The sequence below is a fragment of the Rhinolophus sinicus genome, linkage group LG03 (assembly GCF_036562045.2).
Source record: "Rhinolophus sinicus isolate RSC01 linkage group LG03, ASM3656204v1, whole genome shotgun sequence".
Taxonomy (NCBI): domain Eukaryota; kingdom Metazoa; phylum Chordata; class Mammalia; order Chiroptera; family Rhinolophidae; genus Rhinolophus; species Rhinolophus sinicus.
In genome coordinates, this window is record NC_133753.1 from 55,811,480 (window position 1) to 55,827,430 (window position 15,951).

At 43.5% G+C, this 15,951-nt stretch overlaps 1 protein-coding gene across 1 annotated transcript in view; it reads left to right on the plus strand.

The window, feature by feature from the left end:
• MYO5C (myosin VC) overlaps positions 1-15,951 on the plus strand; it is an 88,557-nt gene that overhangs the window by 47,791 nt on the left and 24,815 nt on the right. The window contains exons 20-31 of the mRNA XM_019747087.2: positions 354-519; positions 1,148-1,294; positions 2,038-2,202; positions 3,519-3,612; positions 6,328-6,391; positions 8,414-8,594; positions 10,544-10,637; positions 10,946-11,009; positions 11,096-11,176; positions 12,056-12,236; positions 14,393-14,486; positions 14,954-15,017. Of these exons, the coding sequence (XP_019602646.2) occupies positions 354-519; positions 1,148-1,294; positions 2,038-2,202; positions 3,519-3,612; positions 6,328-6,391; positions 8,414-8,594; positions 10,544-10,637; positions 10,946-11,009; positions 11,096-11,176; positions 12,056-12,236; positions 14,393-14,486; positions 14,954-15,017 (1,395 nt within the window). The remainder of the gene's footprint in view (positions 1-353; positions 520-1,147; positions 1,295-2,037; positions 2,203-3,518; positions 3,613-6,327; positions 6,392-8,413; positions 8,595-10,543; positions 10,638-10,945; positions 11,010-11,095; positions 11,177-12,055; positions 12,237-14,392; positions 14,487-14,953; positions 15,018-15,951) is intronic.

Sequence of the window (15,951 nt, forward strand, 5' to 3'; positions counted from 1 at the left end):
GAGCCTCCAGCATGATTTCCCACAAGAATGAGGGAATAAAAGACCAAGCAAGTACAAGGCCAAGCACGGTTTTGTTGTCACGATGTCTGTGGGCCTATGAGTGGATGGATCGGCCTGGATCTAAAGAGTGTGAATGTCCCCACATGGTTCCTCATGCCTGGAATAGATCCACATTTAGATCAGGGTGAAAGGGGAGGTAGCGACGACTGATCTCATGTAGGCCTTAGAACACATCGCTTACAGTTTAATGGGTATATTTGCAAAACATTTGACTATTGCTCAGTAGAAAAGAGCTGCCCAGCTTGTCAGTGCTTTGTGAATAACGGAGGGACTCCACATTCTTCTTAACCCAGGAGAGCTGTTACTGCAGTGGCCTTGAAAGAGGCCTGGGCAGCCATCATCATTCAGAAGTACTGTCGTGGATATCTTGTTCGCAACTTGTACCAACTGATTCGCGTGGCCGTCATCACCATCCAGGCCTACACCCGAGGATTCCTGGCAAGGCGGACGTATCGAAAGGTGTGGCCAAGACCACATGCTTTTTCTGGGACTCATGTTTCCCAGGGATTGTGTTATTTTTCACCAACAGTACAGGCATACCTCATTTTATTGTGTTTCACAGAACTGCGTTTTGTTTTGTTTTTTACAAATTGAAGGTTTGTGGCAACTCTGTGTTGAGCAAATGTGTTGGCACCATTTTTCCAACAGGTTCAGATGGTAGTTAGCATATTCTAGCAATAAAGTATTTTTTAATTAAGATATAGCTTTTTGTTAGACACAATGCTATTGCACACTTGATAGACTATAGTATAGTGTAAGCACAACTTTTATATGCACTGGGAAACCAAAAAGTTTGTGTGACTCATTTTATTGCGATATTCACTGAACCCACAGTATCTCTGAGGTGTGCCTGTAGAGAGATAGTTTTTCTTCATGAAGAGCAGGGAGTTCTAGTATGTGGATGTCTGCTATAGGTAGAATTTAGTTATTGTTTCAAAAGTCTATTATAGGTCTCTGGGGGTTGATTGCAAGAAATTCCTATATTACACAGTGGGAATATTTTGGTAGTTGCATTCCCAACATTAGAGGAGTTGATGAGACAAAGAATGGAGATCCAGTTTGCATTTCACAAAACCTTGTTTTAAAGATGCTAGAGGAACACAAGGCTGTGATTCTTCAGAAATATGCTCGGGCATGGCTGGCCAGACGCAGATTCCAGAGTATCCGGCGATTCGTGCTCAACATTCAGCTTACTTACAGGGTCCAGCGTTTGCAGAAAAAGCTAGAAGATCAAGTAAGTGTTGGTAACGCATCTTTCATGCTTACTTTTTCTAACAGATTTATTTTGTTCTGGACCAGTTCCTTAGCAATGCAGTTAATATTTATTATACCCATGTCAGGAGGTTCAAACAGTTTACACAGACCACCTGAGCTAGAAAACAGAAGCACACTGTAAAGAGCTGCTCTGTACAGTGGTATACGTTGTACACTGCACAAGGACAGCTGCCCAGGAAGGCAAGTGGGGCTGAAATCCAACCTGGCTCTGCTTGTCAACCATGTGTCCTGACATAGAGCTGGGCTGCCTTGAGGCAGGAGCTCCTTTTTAAAATTTGCACAAAGCTGCTGTCTGTGTGCCAAGCCACGCTCCCTCAGAGCTGTGTTGGCTCCGAGGAGCTGCCATTTTCCAATTTGCCCAAAAGTCCATATGATCTAGCTGCAGCCCTCCCTCATTTAGGAAGACTCCCCATGCCATTCCCACTGGTAGGAAAGACGTCCACATGCTGTCAGCCAGTGGGTGAGGGCTGCGGAATATGCAGTGTCCAGATCTATAAAACTCACTCCTGGACCTGTCTCAATTAATACCGAGATTCTCCTAAGGTGAACTTTAAACTTAGCCCTAAACTATACCATAGGGATCCTTCATGAAGGGATGAATGTGCAAATAAATAAATGTGAGGTTTTGATGTAATTTATCTTCGTTGTGCTGCTTTTTTAGTTTTGATAACCCCCGAAGCACCTGTTGTCTCTCTTCTCTAGAACAGAGAGAACCACGGGCTGGTGGAGAAGCTGACCAGCCTGGCTGCTGTTCGGGCTGGTGACATGGAGAAGATTCAGAAACTGGAATCAGAGCTGGACAGAGCCACTGCCCACAGGCACAATTATGAGGAGAAGGGGAAGAAATACAAGGCTGCTGTGGAAGAGGTCTGTGCTGGCTGGGACTCTGGCAATACCTGGGAGTCTTTCCATGGAAGACCAGAGTGCAGCATTTTCCCACAAGGCAGGGCTCTGCAGAGCAGCGCAGATTTTGCTATTGGCTTCCATGATCAGAGAGAGCCTCCTTTTAGGGGAGGGGAGGACAGAGCCCTAGAGTCTGGCGTAGGAGGAGGAGATTCAGTCTTTAAGAAACACAACACGAGGTTTCCTCTTCCTTTCAACTTCTCTAAAGTGAGAAAGGCTGAGAAGGAGCCCTGGCCGCATGCTTCCCCTCTTCCAAGGTGATCTCGGTCCCCCATTGCTTGCCCATCTGGTGTGTCCCCTGAAGCATCTTGCCCAGAACAGCCATGCAAAGCTCCAGGCAAGTTTTCATGTCTGTGGTGTAGTAACAAGAGCAGTAGCCATAAAAATCCAACGTCCCAGGTTCAGTCTTGTCTTTGCTGCTGTCTGGCTGGGTGACCTTAGGCAAGTCCCTTACCCTGTCTGAACTTTCGTTCAGTGATAACAAAAAGGGACTTGAGAGAGTTGTTGTGAGGATGAAATTTTCAGATGAAACAATTGAGCCAAATGCCTATCATAGAGCCGTGCACAGGCTTGAGCTAGTATTTTCTAAGGAGGTGGTCTTTATTACTGTCTGTTCTCCTGCACCTTCCAAAGTCCTGCAGCACCCAGGATTGTGGCAGCCTGGAGCCCGAGGGCATTCCTCTGCGCTCCCCATGGAGCCACACCCAGCTGCACTGTCACAGCCGCTGGCATCACCCACACTGCTGGGCACCAACCACCAATCAGCACCCGGGGGCCCAGCTGCCAGGCCAGCAGACACTTGACCAAGAGAAGCTAAAATAATAGAAATTCTGTCATGATCACACATCCTTCCTGAGTCCTAACACTCCTGAAGTGCAAATCTGTGTTATATCATAAGTAATTTCATAAGTATATCATATTAAATCTATAAATACCCTGGTTATTGAGAAGCTCAAGAAAAGGATAGAGGGGGGTCCCTGACTTTGCGGAGACCTTAGTTTGGTTCTTTCTCCTTGATTTCAGCCATTGCTGGGCCAGGTTGGAAACTGGTGTCTGTTTGAAGTCACCTGGGGCCCTTGCACGTGAAAGTGAATGCAGTGTAATGCAATGGGCTGGTGCTGGCTGTTAGCCACCGACAGGCGCTAAGGCCAAGAATGAATATGGAGATATATGTATATATTCATTTAAAAAATACATCTTTTCACCAAGAAAGACAATGGTGACAAAACTTGAAATGAGGTTTTCAAAAAAGTTTTTTTTTTTCCCTTTCCCTTCGCTAGAAATTGGCAAAGCTTCAGAAACATAATTCAGAACTGGAAATACAAAAAGGGCAAATACAGCGGAAGCTTCAGGAGCAAACTGAAGAGCTGAAAGGTAAAACCCAAAGTGGCTTGATCTGTACATCCATGAGTTCACTTGTCCAGTTGCTCTGGAAATAACTTTTGGGTGTGAACCAAGTTTTAGGCAAAATCAAGACTCTCTGGTGTATACTTAGTTTGATGAGAAAATTTTTGCCCCACAGAAAATAACTATTTAAATTGTGGTAGCTTGACAGATTCATCTGTTTTTATTTCTATCTTTTGTCAGACAGCGCAGCAATCCCGGTCTCAACCCTCCTGGGCTATTTGCAAAGTACAGATGGTTGTGCCATTAGCCCGGAGCTTTTCCATCAGGAGAGGAGATGTGTGTGTGTGTGTGTGTGTGTGTGTGTGTGGTGTGTGTGTGTACATGGGTGTGCCTGTGGTAGTGGTGGCAGGGGTGGTTCAGACATCGCATTTTTTTTTTGAACTTTGTGGTAATCCTGGTGCCCAGGCAGGGTAATGTTGGAGTAATGTTTGTTGCTTGCCAGAGATTTGCCGTCAAATTTCAGATCTGTCCACGTTACTTGGCCTCCGTGGTATTCCATCCCCTGCTACTGCCCCAACCTTACATGCAGGGCCCTATTTAGCACTTGCACCACCCACAGGCTGTCAGACGCAGACCCTTGGAACCAGGGGTGGTATCACTTTTATTTAGGGGTGTGGAGCAGCCACCTTTAGCTTAGCTCTGTCCATTCATAGCTCTCCAACTTGAATTCTAATTGCAAGCACTTGCTAAATTCCAAGAGGAACATGAGTCTGGTGGTTCCTGACCAGATAGTTTAAATCATCCGTCTTGTCCAGGGATCCATTCCTTAGGCTCTGATATGGCGCACGAGGCACGAGGGTTCGGGCATGGGGATCTGGCACACACCCCAGGCCCGGCAGGGGCTGGATATACCAGGATCCAAAGGAGAGCTGGAGCCCTGGGGGTTCAAGTCAGAGAGCAGGAGAGGCACGTGTCCATAGGAGGAAGTAAACACCCTGAGCCTGCCCAGCCCAGCAGGAAAGGCCGTCTGGATGATGCCAAAGACGGGCGTGCCCTCCAGCTCCAGATACTGTGTGCCCTCCACCCTGTCTCTAAGAACTGGTGATGTATGTGGGCAGTGATGAACAGAGGGGGGTCAGAGGTCTGCGACTTAACCTTGAACCTGAATTAGGGAAGGGCTTCCCCACCGCCTCCTTTTTTTTATTATAATACACTCCTCTTGGGTGTTCTTTTTCTCTAGCTTTAAGTGGAATTCCCCACAAGAAAATGTAAATTCCCACCAGTGTGTTCTGAAAATTACATATTTGACAGTGTTGACATGTTTGGATGGGTAATTTGATACCTTCTTCTAAAAAGTGTGTGAAAACTTTCAAACCCAGTGTTTATAAAGTGCTTATCCTGAGGGTCTCCCTACATGTGCCAAACAACGTTTAGTGAAAAGCACCAGGCTCCACTTTACTCTGCAGCCTGTAAATAAGGGATGTTATCAAAGTCATTTCCCCGTTTTGAGATTCCAACGTGGACACCATCCCGTTGTGCTTGGGAAGAAAGTCACATTTGAGCCGCCTCTTTAGCCCCTTTGCAACAATGGCCCAAGATGGTAAGCACCAGATCTGAAGCCAATTCTGTGAGTGAACTGAAAATTGAAATTATATCAAATATGCTGCTTCTAAGTTAAAGCTTAAGCATCTCGCCTCCTATTTCTGGCTGACTCATGACATTCTAAAGCAATCGTTTGGATTCAAAGGCATGAGATTGTGCATTAGACAAACTATTAAACTTGGCTGGTTTTTTTTTTTTTTTAACCGAGTAATTTGGAAGATTGCTATCATCTCCTCATCCCTGGGCTTCCCTCTGGGGCAGGACTCAGAAATGAGGCAGAACTCAAGAATGAGGTGTCAACTAAGTACAAATAGGGACATCGGGCTTTGATGGGCTGCATCTGTCATCCTGCTCCCATTTTGAAGGGCCCCTGTTGTATGAGGACGTGTTGGGAACATGGGGCTCTCTTAGCCAGAGAACAGCCAGAATCCCGGTGACTGTTTCCCAGTTACCCAGTGCCCCTTTAACCTGCACTTTGTTAGAGACTCTTGTATTTAAATGCAGCAGCATCTTTTTATACTTCCTCTTGCGAAGATGCAGGCAGACAGTTTATTATTTTCTTGATTACCATGAATGGCTGGTTCTCAACCAAGGCACTTTTGTTCACCTCTGCCCCCCAGGGGACATTTGGCAATGCCTGGAGACATTTTTGGTTGTCACAGCTAGAACAGAGGTGCTACTGGCTGCTAGTGGGTAGAAGTCAGGGATGGTGCTCAACAGCCTGCAATGCAGCGGACGGCCCCCTCTGCCCAATAAAGAATTAGCCAGCCTGAAGTGTCAGGAGTGCTGGAATTGAGAAACCAGCTTCCCAAAGGATTCCTGTTTACTTTTAATAATCATATTTATTATCTCAAAGCCAATATGTGTATTTTAATCAGACAAGTGATATTCAGACCAATAAAGTACTATAAATGAAACAATTCCATAGATTCCAACCCAGACAAATTTGTGAGAATTATTATTTTGAATCCCCCCCTTTACCCATATTTCTAATTTATAGACATGGAAGTTACATTCTCATCCTAAGTCTTATTAGTAATAAATACCCCATCATTGTTCTTGCATTCTCACTTTCTTAAACATGATGGCATCAGGGCATTGGTTTGCAGACATATTTCAAAAAGCATTCTCTTTTCACAGGAAAAATGGATGACCTCACCAAGCAGCTCTTTGATGATGTCCAAAAAGAACAACAGCAAAGGATGTATGAGATCTGGTTTGCCTTAAAACTGCTGCTTCTCTCTCTCTCTGCTCTTTTAGATTTAGCTTCTCAGCTGGCACACAGCAGATCACAGGTACAGGAGCGCGAGGTGTGACTATTTGGGGGAAGTGAGAGACGTCAGGAGTGGTGAGAGCTGAGTCCCACAGGTGCACCTTCCCGACACTGCACAGGTTTGCGGTTGTGGGCAGTGGACCGCTGGGAATTTCTCGCTTTCCCTTTATTGCTAAGACAGTGAAAAGTTAAGAGACGGCCACCCCTTTTAACTTCCATCAAGTCCAAGAAGATTATTGCCTAGGAAATAAACCTCCTTCCCTGCCCCTACCTGTTATACCTGTTGACTTGACTCTTGCCCCGGAAAATAAGGGATATAAACCCCCTCACAAAAATGAAGGCAGCTCCACATAATTGCACTGTGCCAGCCCCACCTTTCCTATGTCAATGTCAAACCCTTTGTTAATCTCCAAAGACTTCCATCCGTACTCCCTCTCTTAGGAAGTCAACTGAAAGGTGTTAGATCTCAAAGTTGGGATGCGTGGCAGGGTGTTGGGGAGAGACGGAACATTCATGGCATGTCCTGTTGGGGGCTTTATAAGGCTCCGGGCTGCCTGGGGTGGTAGGATATACAACTCCCCCATGCAGTTAGTTAGCAGGAAAAGCTGAGTCTGGGTAAGGAGGCAGGATGCCAAAAAGGGGAAGGAGTGTCACTGAGAGCTCTGAGAGTTAAGAAATACATACGATGTTTCATGGTCCTACATCAGTTTTAAAATAGAGATATTTGACCTCTTACCTTGAAAAATCTATTTTTCAATGACCTCAGAAGAGGAGGGCAGTTGGCATCTCACTGTGCACTGGGGCCACTTGAGAGTGATCATTTCAAGCAAAGGACTTGGAGAGCCCGGCTGAGGCTGGGTCACTTTGAGTTCTTTACAGCCCTCTTCAGCTCTCACCTGTAGCTCGTCTGGTGCCCGGTCAGCTGACTGGGGAAGCCCTGACCCCTCTCACAACCCTCAACAGGGGCAAAGATGCCCACAGCCTGTGGGTGCACACCTGACCAGTTTAGGCTGCAAATCTACGATTCTTCTTACGTGACATTTCTGCTTGCAGTCTGCTTCTTCAAAGGTATTTCACTGGCCTCTGAGGAACACTGCAGGCTTTTTTAAAACCCGGAAACAAAGTTTAAAAGTTTGTTAATATCTATAAAAGGAAGCGAAACAACCTATTAGGAACGCGACTCTCTTGGGGCTTTTCCCTTTGTGCTATGAAAGCAAGTCATCAAATGAACCAAGTGGTCAGCCCAGCAAGTAGAAGGACGATTAATAAACTCATAGCTCCCCTAGGACTGCTAAGTCTGACTGGGCCGCTGAGGGCCACGTTGGGCTGGTGGGACAGGTCATGTATCTTTCTTCGATTATTTTCTTGGTCAGTCATCCCATATTTAATTGAACAAGTGTCTCATGAGAAATTGGGTTTTCATGGACTTTGGGGCAACTGGATGTGCTGCTATTTATTCTAGAATGTTTGATGGGCTGAAGTCTTTGACATATTAAATGGCTATATTCACTTGTGTGGGACTAAGCCAAACCCTCCAGGATCCTTGGAACTTGGCCGATGCCAGGACTTGGCAGAATATGCCAAGGTCTTTGCTGAGGGAAGTAGCCCCTCCAGGGGACCACAGGGAACCAGGGTGGCTTTGGGGATCCAGCACCCCAACCAGCACCGCGTCTTTAACTTCAGCCTCCCTGTCCTGTGTTTCCTGTGGGTGACCACTGTAGAGCCTCACTTCTCAGATCAGAAGGTGTAAGAAGCTTCCTTAACCTAAGGGGACAGGAAACGGCTAAAAATAAGGCCCGTGTCTATTGTAACTGTCACAATAGAGCCTGATTAGCTTGTCTCCTCCTTTCCAAGTCTCCTCTTACTATTTTCAAAATGATGTATAGTTCTAATTCAGGGTAAAGACTTTAGAGACAATTCTAAACTAATTATTTTTTCCTTTTGCTGCCCCAGACTTCTTGAAAAGAGTTTTGAACTAAAAATACAAGACTATGAGAAGAAGATCTTGTCTTTGAAAGAAGAAATTAAAGCTCTCAAGGATGACAAAATGCAACTGCAGCATCAGCTGGAGGAAGAGCGTGTCACCTCTGATGGCTTAAAGGGGGAGGTGGCCCGACTGAGCAAGCAGGCAAAGGTAGGAGCCCTTCTCACTTGTGGATGAGCCCTCTGGCTGAGTCAGTTCACCTGCACAGAGGGAGCAGTTTCAGATTCCCACAGGACCACACAGCTCACAGCATCTGTGTGAAGGCCAAAGGCTAGAGAAAGGGCTCTGGTTCCTTCAGCTCTTCCAAGTGTAAACCCCAAGCCACCGTTGACCTAGCAGTAGTTGTTTTTCATATTTTAAAGGTCAGCTTTCTAACTTTCTTGAAATGACATTTACATGAAGTGACTCAAATATGTTGACCTGGAGGATATGTCTGAATTAAATTACAAATGGACATGAACGCTTATTACACAATCCATCATGTTGTTATATATCTATACATGAATGATTAAAATTCAATTACCTTATTATCAGAATCTTACATTTTAAACTGTTATTAGAAAAATCCCACAAAAGCAATGATCCATGCTTGAACGATCAGGCTTAATTGCATTCTTTCTGTACCAGGAAACACAAACCTATGTGTCCCTATGTTCTTAACCGCAACACATTTCAGCGTAAGGTTGAAAAGCTTTTATGTTTTCCCTAAATATGTGAAACACATGTTAGTAGCATATTTGTTAAGGTTATGCAAGTATTCTCTGTAATTGTCATAGAATAGCCACATGTGGCTTAGAAGAGCATTAGGAATCACATCTGGGTCGCCCCTGAACTTGACAGCAGCGCTGTCCATATTCTCTGGGCCCTGGTTTCCTGTTGCTTAAAAGTAAGACATTGGACTGTGGGATCAGGAAGGACCACATATTCCTATGACCGCTTCATTCTTAGCAGTCACAGAAGACTGATGTCAATCCGTGGCAGTCGTGTCATCTGCTATAGTCTGTATCTTGGGAAATCATGTGGCTGAACTTGGAGTGGGCGCCAGTATTTGTCACTTAACTTCCTCTTTGGTAACTAAAACTTCAGTCCAAACTTTCCAATGTGATACATTAAGGAGATTAATCTGATTTTCAAAGAAAACAAACCCATCATCATCAAGTTGTACGTGTTATAATCCGTGTATAAGTAAATACACAGGTGACTTGGAACATCTACTAAAACATTACAGAGAGCAGGGCTTTCAGGTTGGATAGTCCTGGGGCCCCCATCAGCTTGCCGTGTAACCCTGAACATGACGTTTACCCTTTCTACAGCTTCAGTTTTCCAATCTACAAAAGATCACTTTCCTCACCTTATGGGCCTGTTACAAGGATTAGGTTGTATTATGTAAAGTGATCCATAAATGTCAATTCGATCTCCCTTCTCCCCTCTGTAGAAACAGGAGCTGTAGCCCTTAAACACTTAGACTGAGAAAATATCAAGGAGGGGTTATTCACCTCTGTTATTACAGCTACAACACCACAAACCTGAGATCATTACTCAAGCTGAGCTCACATGGTAATAAAGGCAGAATACAGCCTCTTGCCCACAACCAGAGCGGCCCCTCAGTGGACCCGGTCACACTCCCATGGCCAGCTCCCAGCTCCGCATGCATCCTGTGCCACTTCTAAACCTAGCTGGAGGCCAAAGCCACAGTTCCAAAGTTGGCAGCCTTACCCACATCCTTGCATCCAACATTCCATCATACAGTGAAAAAGAATTTAGCCCCATTGATGATGTTACTTCTCTTGGCTCCCCTTCCTCCCTACCCCACCCCACTCAAGCTTGGAGTAAGTGGCTATTGTTTCCCTTTATGTAAGGGAACTAATTCTATTGATACAACTGGGTAGATCTGGGAATAAGTAACAATATTTCAAGCAGTTAAACATCTTTCAAGACCACACTGTATGGGCAGTGATGCTTTAACAAGTTTTTAACTTAGAAACTGCAGTGAGGACACCTGCATAGACTCACAATACTGTAACGATATTCTCTTTGTCAAATACAAATCATAATAGCTATTTTTTTCTTCACCTGGTGTGGTCATTGCTGTGATTCAGACAATCTCTGAGTTTGAAAAGGAGATAGAGCTACTTCAGACACAGAAGATAGATGTGGAGAAACACGTGCAGTCACAGAAGCGGGAAATGAGAGGTAACAAAAAGGTGTCACTGGGCCCATGGGGTGCAGATGGAGGTTGTCATAACTGTCACTGCTAAGCAAATGTGTCCACTGACTGGATATGCGATGGGCTGGATAGCTGGCTGGCTTCAGGCTTCACAGCTGGTAGATTGGTTAGTTGGTTGGTTGGGTGCTGGCTGTTTGAATAGCTGGTCAATTAGTTAGCTGATGGGATGATTAGCTGAAGACTGTGAAGTTGGAAAACTGCGCCCTAGAAAGAGAAAGGGAGAAGGAAAATCGTGCAAAAATGTAATTTATACCCCTCTGCCTTTTCCTCTCAGAAAAGATGTCCGAAATCACTAAACAACTTCTTGAAAGCTATGACATTAAAGATGTAAGAAGCAGGTAATCATTTTTACATTATCAAACATTTAGAAACATGTAACACATGAGAGAGATGATAGATTTTTCTCACCCTCCTTGTTTTCTAGGCTCTCTGTGGAGGATTTGGAACATTTAAATGAAGATGGAGAACTTTGGTTTGCTTATGAAGGATTAAAGAAAGCAACACGGTGAGAAATTCCCTTCAGGGTTCTTTTTGATTTCTCAGTGATAATAGACTATTGGAAAGTCAGATGTTTATCTTACATAGGTTTGATACACAAAGTAAATTTCTTGTAGTAGAATGGTCTAATAATCGCTGGAAATATTTTTTCAAGAATTAAGTAATTAGTTTAGTAATGAAGAACAATCTCTTTATGGACTAAACTGCTGAGTAATAAAATCCATATCCTATAGAGTGAAAACTGATTATATCAAATAAGTTAGCCAGTGTTGCTATAGATATATACGTATGTTTAAATTTAAGGAGTTTGCTGAATTGTTTACATTAATAAACTTTATTTTTAGAACAGCTTTAGGTTCACAGCAAAATTCTGCAGAAGGACAGAGATTTCTCATATACCTCCTGCCCCCACACATGCACAGCCATTACCAACATCCCTCAGCAAAGGGTACATTTATCACAACTGATGAACCTACATTAATACATCATAATCACCATGGTTTACGTTAGGGTTCTCTTGATGTTATACATTCCGTGGGTTTTGACAAATGTGTAATGACATGTATCTTTACCACTGTTGCATCATACAGAACATACTTTTAAGCTATTGGAGTAAAAATGTAATTTTAATAATGTCTACAATACAATTTCTTATCATTAACTGCTTGTCAACATCATCCAATGCTTCCTCACTAGCTGGAAGGATTTCGTAATTTTATGTTCCTAATTCCATAGCCTGTAAGAATGTGCACATTAGAAAACTCTCTGTGCTTAGTGCAGGGCTCTAACTGTGGCGTTGGTGACTGCCACCCGTGCACGTGCTCACGGTCACCAGCACAGTGGGGTCCAGACCACGTGGTTAATTTCCTGATCCCTCTCCTAACAGCGTTTTGGAGAACCATTTCCAGTCCCAGAAGGATTGTTACGAAAAGGAGATTGAAGCTTTAAACTTCAAAGTGGTTCATCTAAGTCAAGAGATCAACCACCTGCAGAAATTATTTAGAGAAGAGAATGACATCAATGAAAGTATTCGTCACGAAGTTACTAGACTGACATCAGAAAACATGGTATGGTCTCCACCATGGATGGGCCCTGGTTGTGGCCATTATTCTAGAGATATTATCCATTAGTGGATTAACATTCAGTTTCTTGGCATTAAAGATTGTATCAGAATTACATTTTCTAGGAGTGAGATAACTGGGTCAGAAGAGAAGCTGTAAAATTACTCCAGGCTAGAGAGCACTTTGATTTGAGAGTGTTTATTTACCATAGGCTGGGTCCAAAGTGTGTGTGTGTGTGTGTGTATGTGTGTGTGTGTGTTTAAATCTATCTAAAATCTAGCCCTGACGCTCAGAAAGACGGAAAAAAACATTAAGGTAAAGGGTAGCTCTTGAGAGGGTCATGCATGCAGAAGGTCAGACTCTCTACTTGTGCTCTTACCTTGCCTTACCAAGTCCTCCCTCTTCCATGAGGCATGTCCTTTCCACTGCACACGTCTCATCCTTGCTTCTATCTCATGCCTATTGGCATGGAGAAATGCTTTAGGAATCTCCTCACTCAAAACACATCCATTTCTTTTTTTTTCCCTCTGTCTTTTTTTAAAAACGTTTTATTAGGGTATACTTGACATACAACAAACTACACATCTTTAAGGTATACACTTTGATAAATTTTTACCTAAAATAATCCCCACAAGTTCTGTGAGGTTCTGATTTGGTCTCGTTAGGAAGGACAGCAGAGAAAGGAAAGTGTCTCTGAGGCAGTGACGTCTAAAGTGGAATCTAAACTACCAGCCCTGGGCAAAGGCCTTTTGGCAGGAGCTGGAATGGCAAGTACTAGAGGAAGCAGCTTCTTGTACAATTGAGCCATTGTAAACACATCCCTTTCTTAACCTCACATCCCCTGCAGCCACCACCCTATTTCTTTGCAGGAGTTAGCCAGACTTCTCAATGGCCATCCAACTGTGATTTCTCCACTCACCTCTCATTTACTCTACTAGGCCACCCCCTTCTGTCATGTGTCCTTACCACTAACTGAATCTTACACCAGGCTGAGCACAAAGGGTTCCTTTTCACCCTCATCTTAATCTCAGCAGGATTTCATGGCAGTAATCATGCCCTCTCCCTCCACGTTGTCCTGGTGGCTTCCAGGAAACCACGCTCTCCTAGTTTATCATCTTGCCTCACTGGCTGCCCCTTCTCAGCTTCCTTACTCACCTAACCTGGGAGTCTTAGGAAATCAGGGCTGTATGAACAGATGAGGAGACGTGACCCTGGGCAGAGTTGACATGAGGGACAGTAGGTAAGGACCTTCACACCTTTGTTGACACCTTGGGTGAAACGTTAATGAGGACTATGCACCAGTGAGATCCAACTGCACAATCAAACCAGTATTCTTCATGTGAACTTCAGACGCATGAGTATTTCTATAAACTTGGACAGCAGAAAGACTGTGTTTACCTATCTAAGAAAGGAGGTGGTGGATATTTAAAGAACTCTGCAGGCAGACAAGGACAAAGGCTTGTGACACATACGTTATGACTCCAGACCTCCACAAAGCACAGCCTGGAATTCAAAGGTTGCAATGGGATGTCTTTGGAATGATTTTCCTGTTCCTAGACGAGGAGATAATGTCTCTGTGCCTGGAGCAAAGAGGCTGGCCACCATTTCTTTACATCACCTCTCCCTCCACTCAGCACAGAATTCCCAGACACTACACTTCCTTCTCCCCAGGAGACCTCAGTGAGGTGGGGATGGAGGTTGTGTGAGAACCGCTCCCTCTGAGCATGTTGGCGATTCTTGAGGTAAACAATCATGACACCAATCCAATCTAATGTCTTGGCTGTCCCTCTGACACAGCTAACTAGACATTGGTTTCATGGGGTTCAATACCTATACAGTTTAGTTTGTTTCTGAGTAGCTCTGATATTTTTGTTTTGTTTTGATTTTTTTAAATGTTTTGTTTTGTTTTGTTTTTATTTTTTATTTGGGAATATTGAGGAACAGTGTGTTTTTCCAGGACCCATCAGCTCCATGTCAAGTCGTTGTTTTCAATCTAGTTGTGGAGGGCACAGCTCACTGGCCCATGTGAGAACTGAATCAGCGACCTTGGTGTTAGGAGCGCTGAGCTCTAACCACTGACCCAACCGGCCTTTTGCTCTGAGATTTTAAAGTTCATAAATTAAAGTATTTCATATTCTAATATTTCTAATTTTTCACTAAAGATGATCCCAGACTTTAAACAGCAAATTTCAGAACTGGAGAAACAGAAGCAAGATCTTGAAATCCGTCTGAATGAACAAACTGAAAACATGAAAGGTAACTGGAACCGTCATGAACCTGCTTTTAGAAATCAGTTTCCTATATCCAGGAAATGACAGAAAAGTCATTGTACCCAGGGGTCTCACGCTCTGATTTTCTGTGGGACCAGGCAGCTGACATAAATGTGAGAGGTGGGCTGGGTGGATGGTACAGTAAGGTGCATAGGCACATGAAGAGGGCAGCTGCCGCCAAGCTCTGTGGCTTATTGCCAAGTAGGAATGCAGGCCCCAGTTTTGCTTGACATTTCTATTTTTAAAGAAAAGCCAGAAATACAAATTTTGATCTTAAATATCACAACTTTTAAATAATGGCTTAAAAAAATTTTAAACATCGTTCATACCAAACAAAATCTAATCTCTAGCTGGATACAGCTTACGACCCCTGGATAACTATAACTAGGACCAAGCCTAAATCAGAATGCAGTGGTATGGCTCCCAAATTACTGACACTTGTTCTCACTATAGGAAAATTAGAAGAATTGTCTACTCAGTTGAATCGCAATCAAGAAGACGCAGGAATGCAAAGAAAGTAAGTGTTAATATGTGTTATCTCCAGTTCATGTTCATGTCCTGTTTTCTTTACTGAAATTGTGGGAGATATGTTACTAAGCTTAGAAAGCAAGATGCTAATTAAGGTATATAATAGCATTCAAATGTGAAGAACAGAAATACTTGTATATATACAAACACACACACACACACACACACACACACACACACACACACACACACCCTGTGTAGGAGAATGTACAAGAAACAAAACAAATAAATCACCGTTGCCTCCAAGGAGGGTAGATGGATGGCTGGTGCACAGGGGAGGGAAGGAGACTTACTTTTCCCTGTATACCCTTTTAAGCCCTTAGAATGTTATACCATGTACACATGGATTATCTGTTCAAAAAATTGATTAAAAAAAAAAAGATTGTGTGAGAGAGAACAGATTTTCTCTTAGCAGACCATTTAGGATAAGACTTAAAACCCATGTGGATAGAGAACCTTCATTGATAATCTCCCCAAATTTATATGTTGACCAGCAGAGAGCCTGGTGCCCTGGTGGAGCCTCTTGAGGAAAGTGTTCTGTTTTGCTTCCAGCTTGTTGAGATTCTTAATTTTAAGAATAAATGGACCCTCTACATCCCAGAGAGCATTTTTAGTCATGTGACTTGATTGGTAGGCCTGGGATGAAATGAGGGCCCAAAACAGTAGGAGTGATGAGACATCATTTTGTAATTCTTCTGTTTTGATTAATTTATTTTCCATTATACTTGAGATACAGTATTGTATTAGTTTCAGGTGTACAACATAGTGATTAAACATTTATATGACTTACAAAGTGATCCCCCAGTTAGGTCTGGTACCCATCTGACACCATACATAGTTATTACAATGTTATTGACTATGTTCCTTATGCTGTATATTACATCCCCATGATAGAACTCTTGTGATGGGCTCCCTCTTCTCTC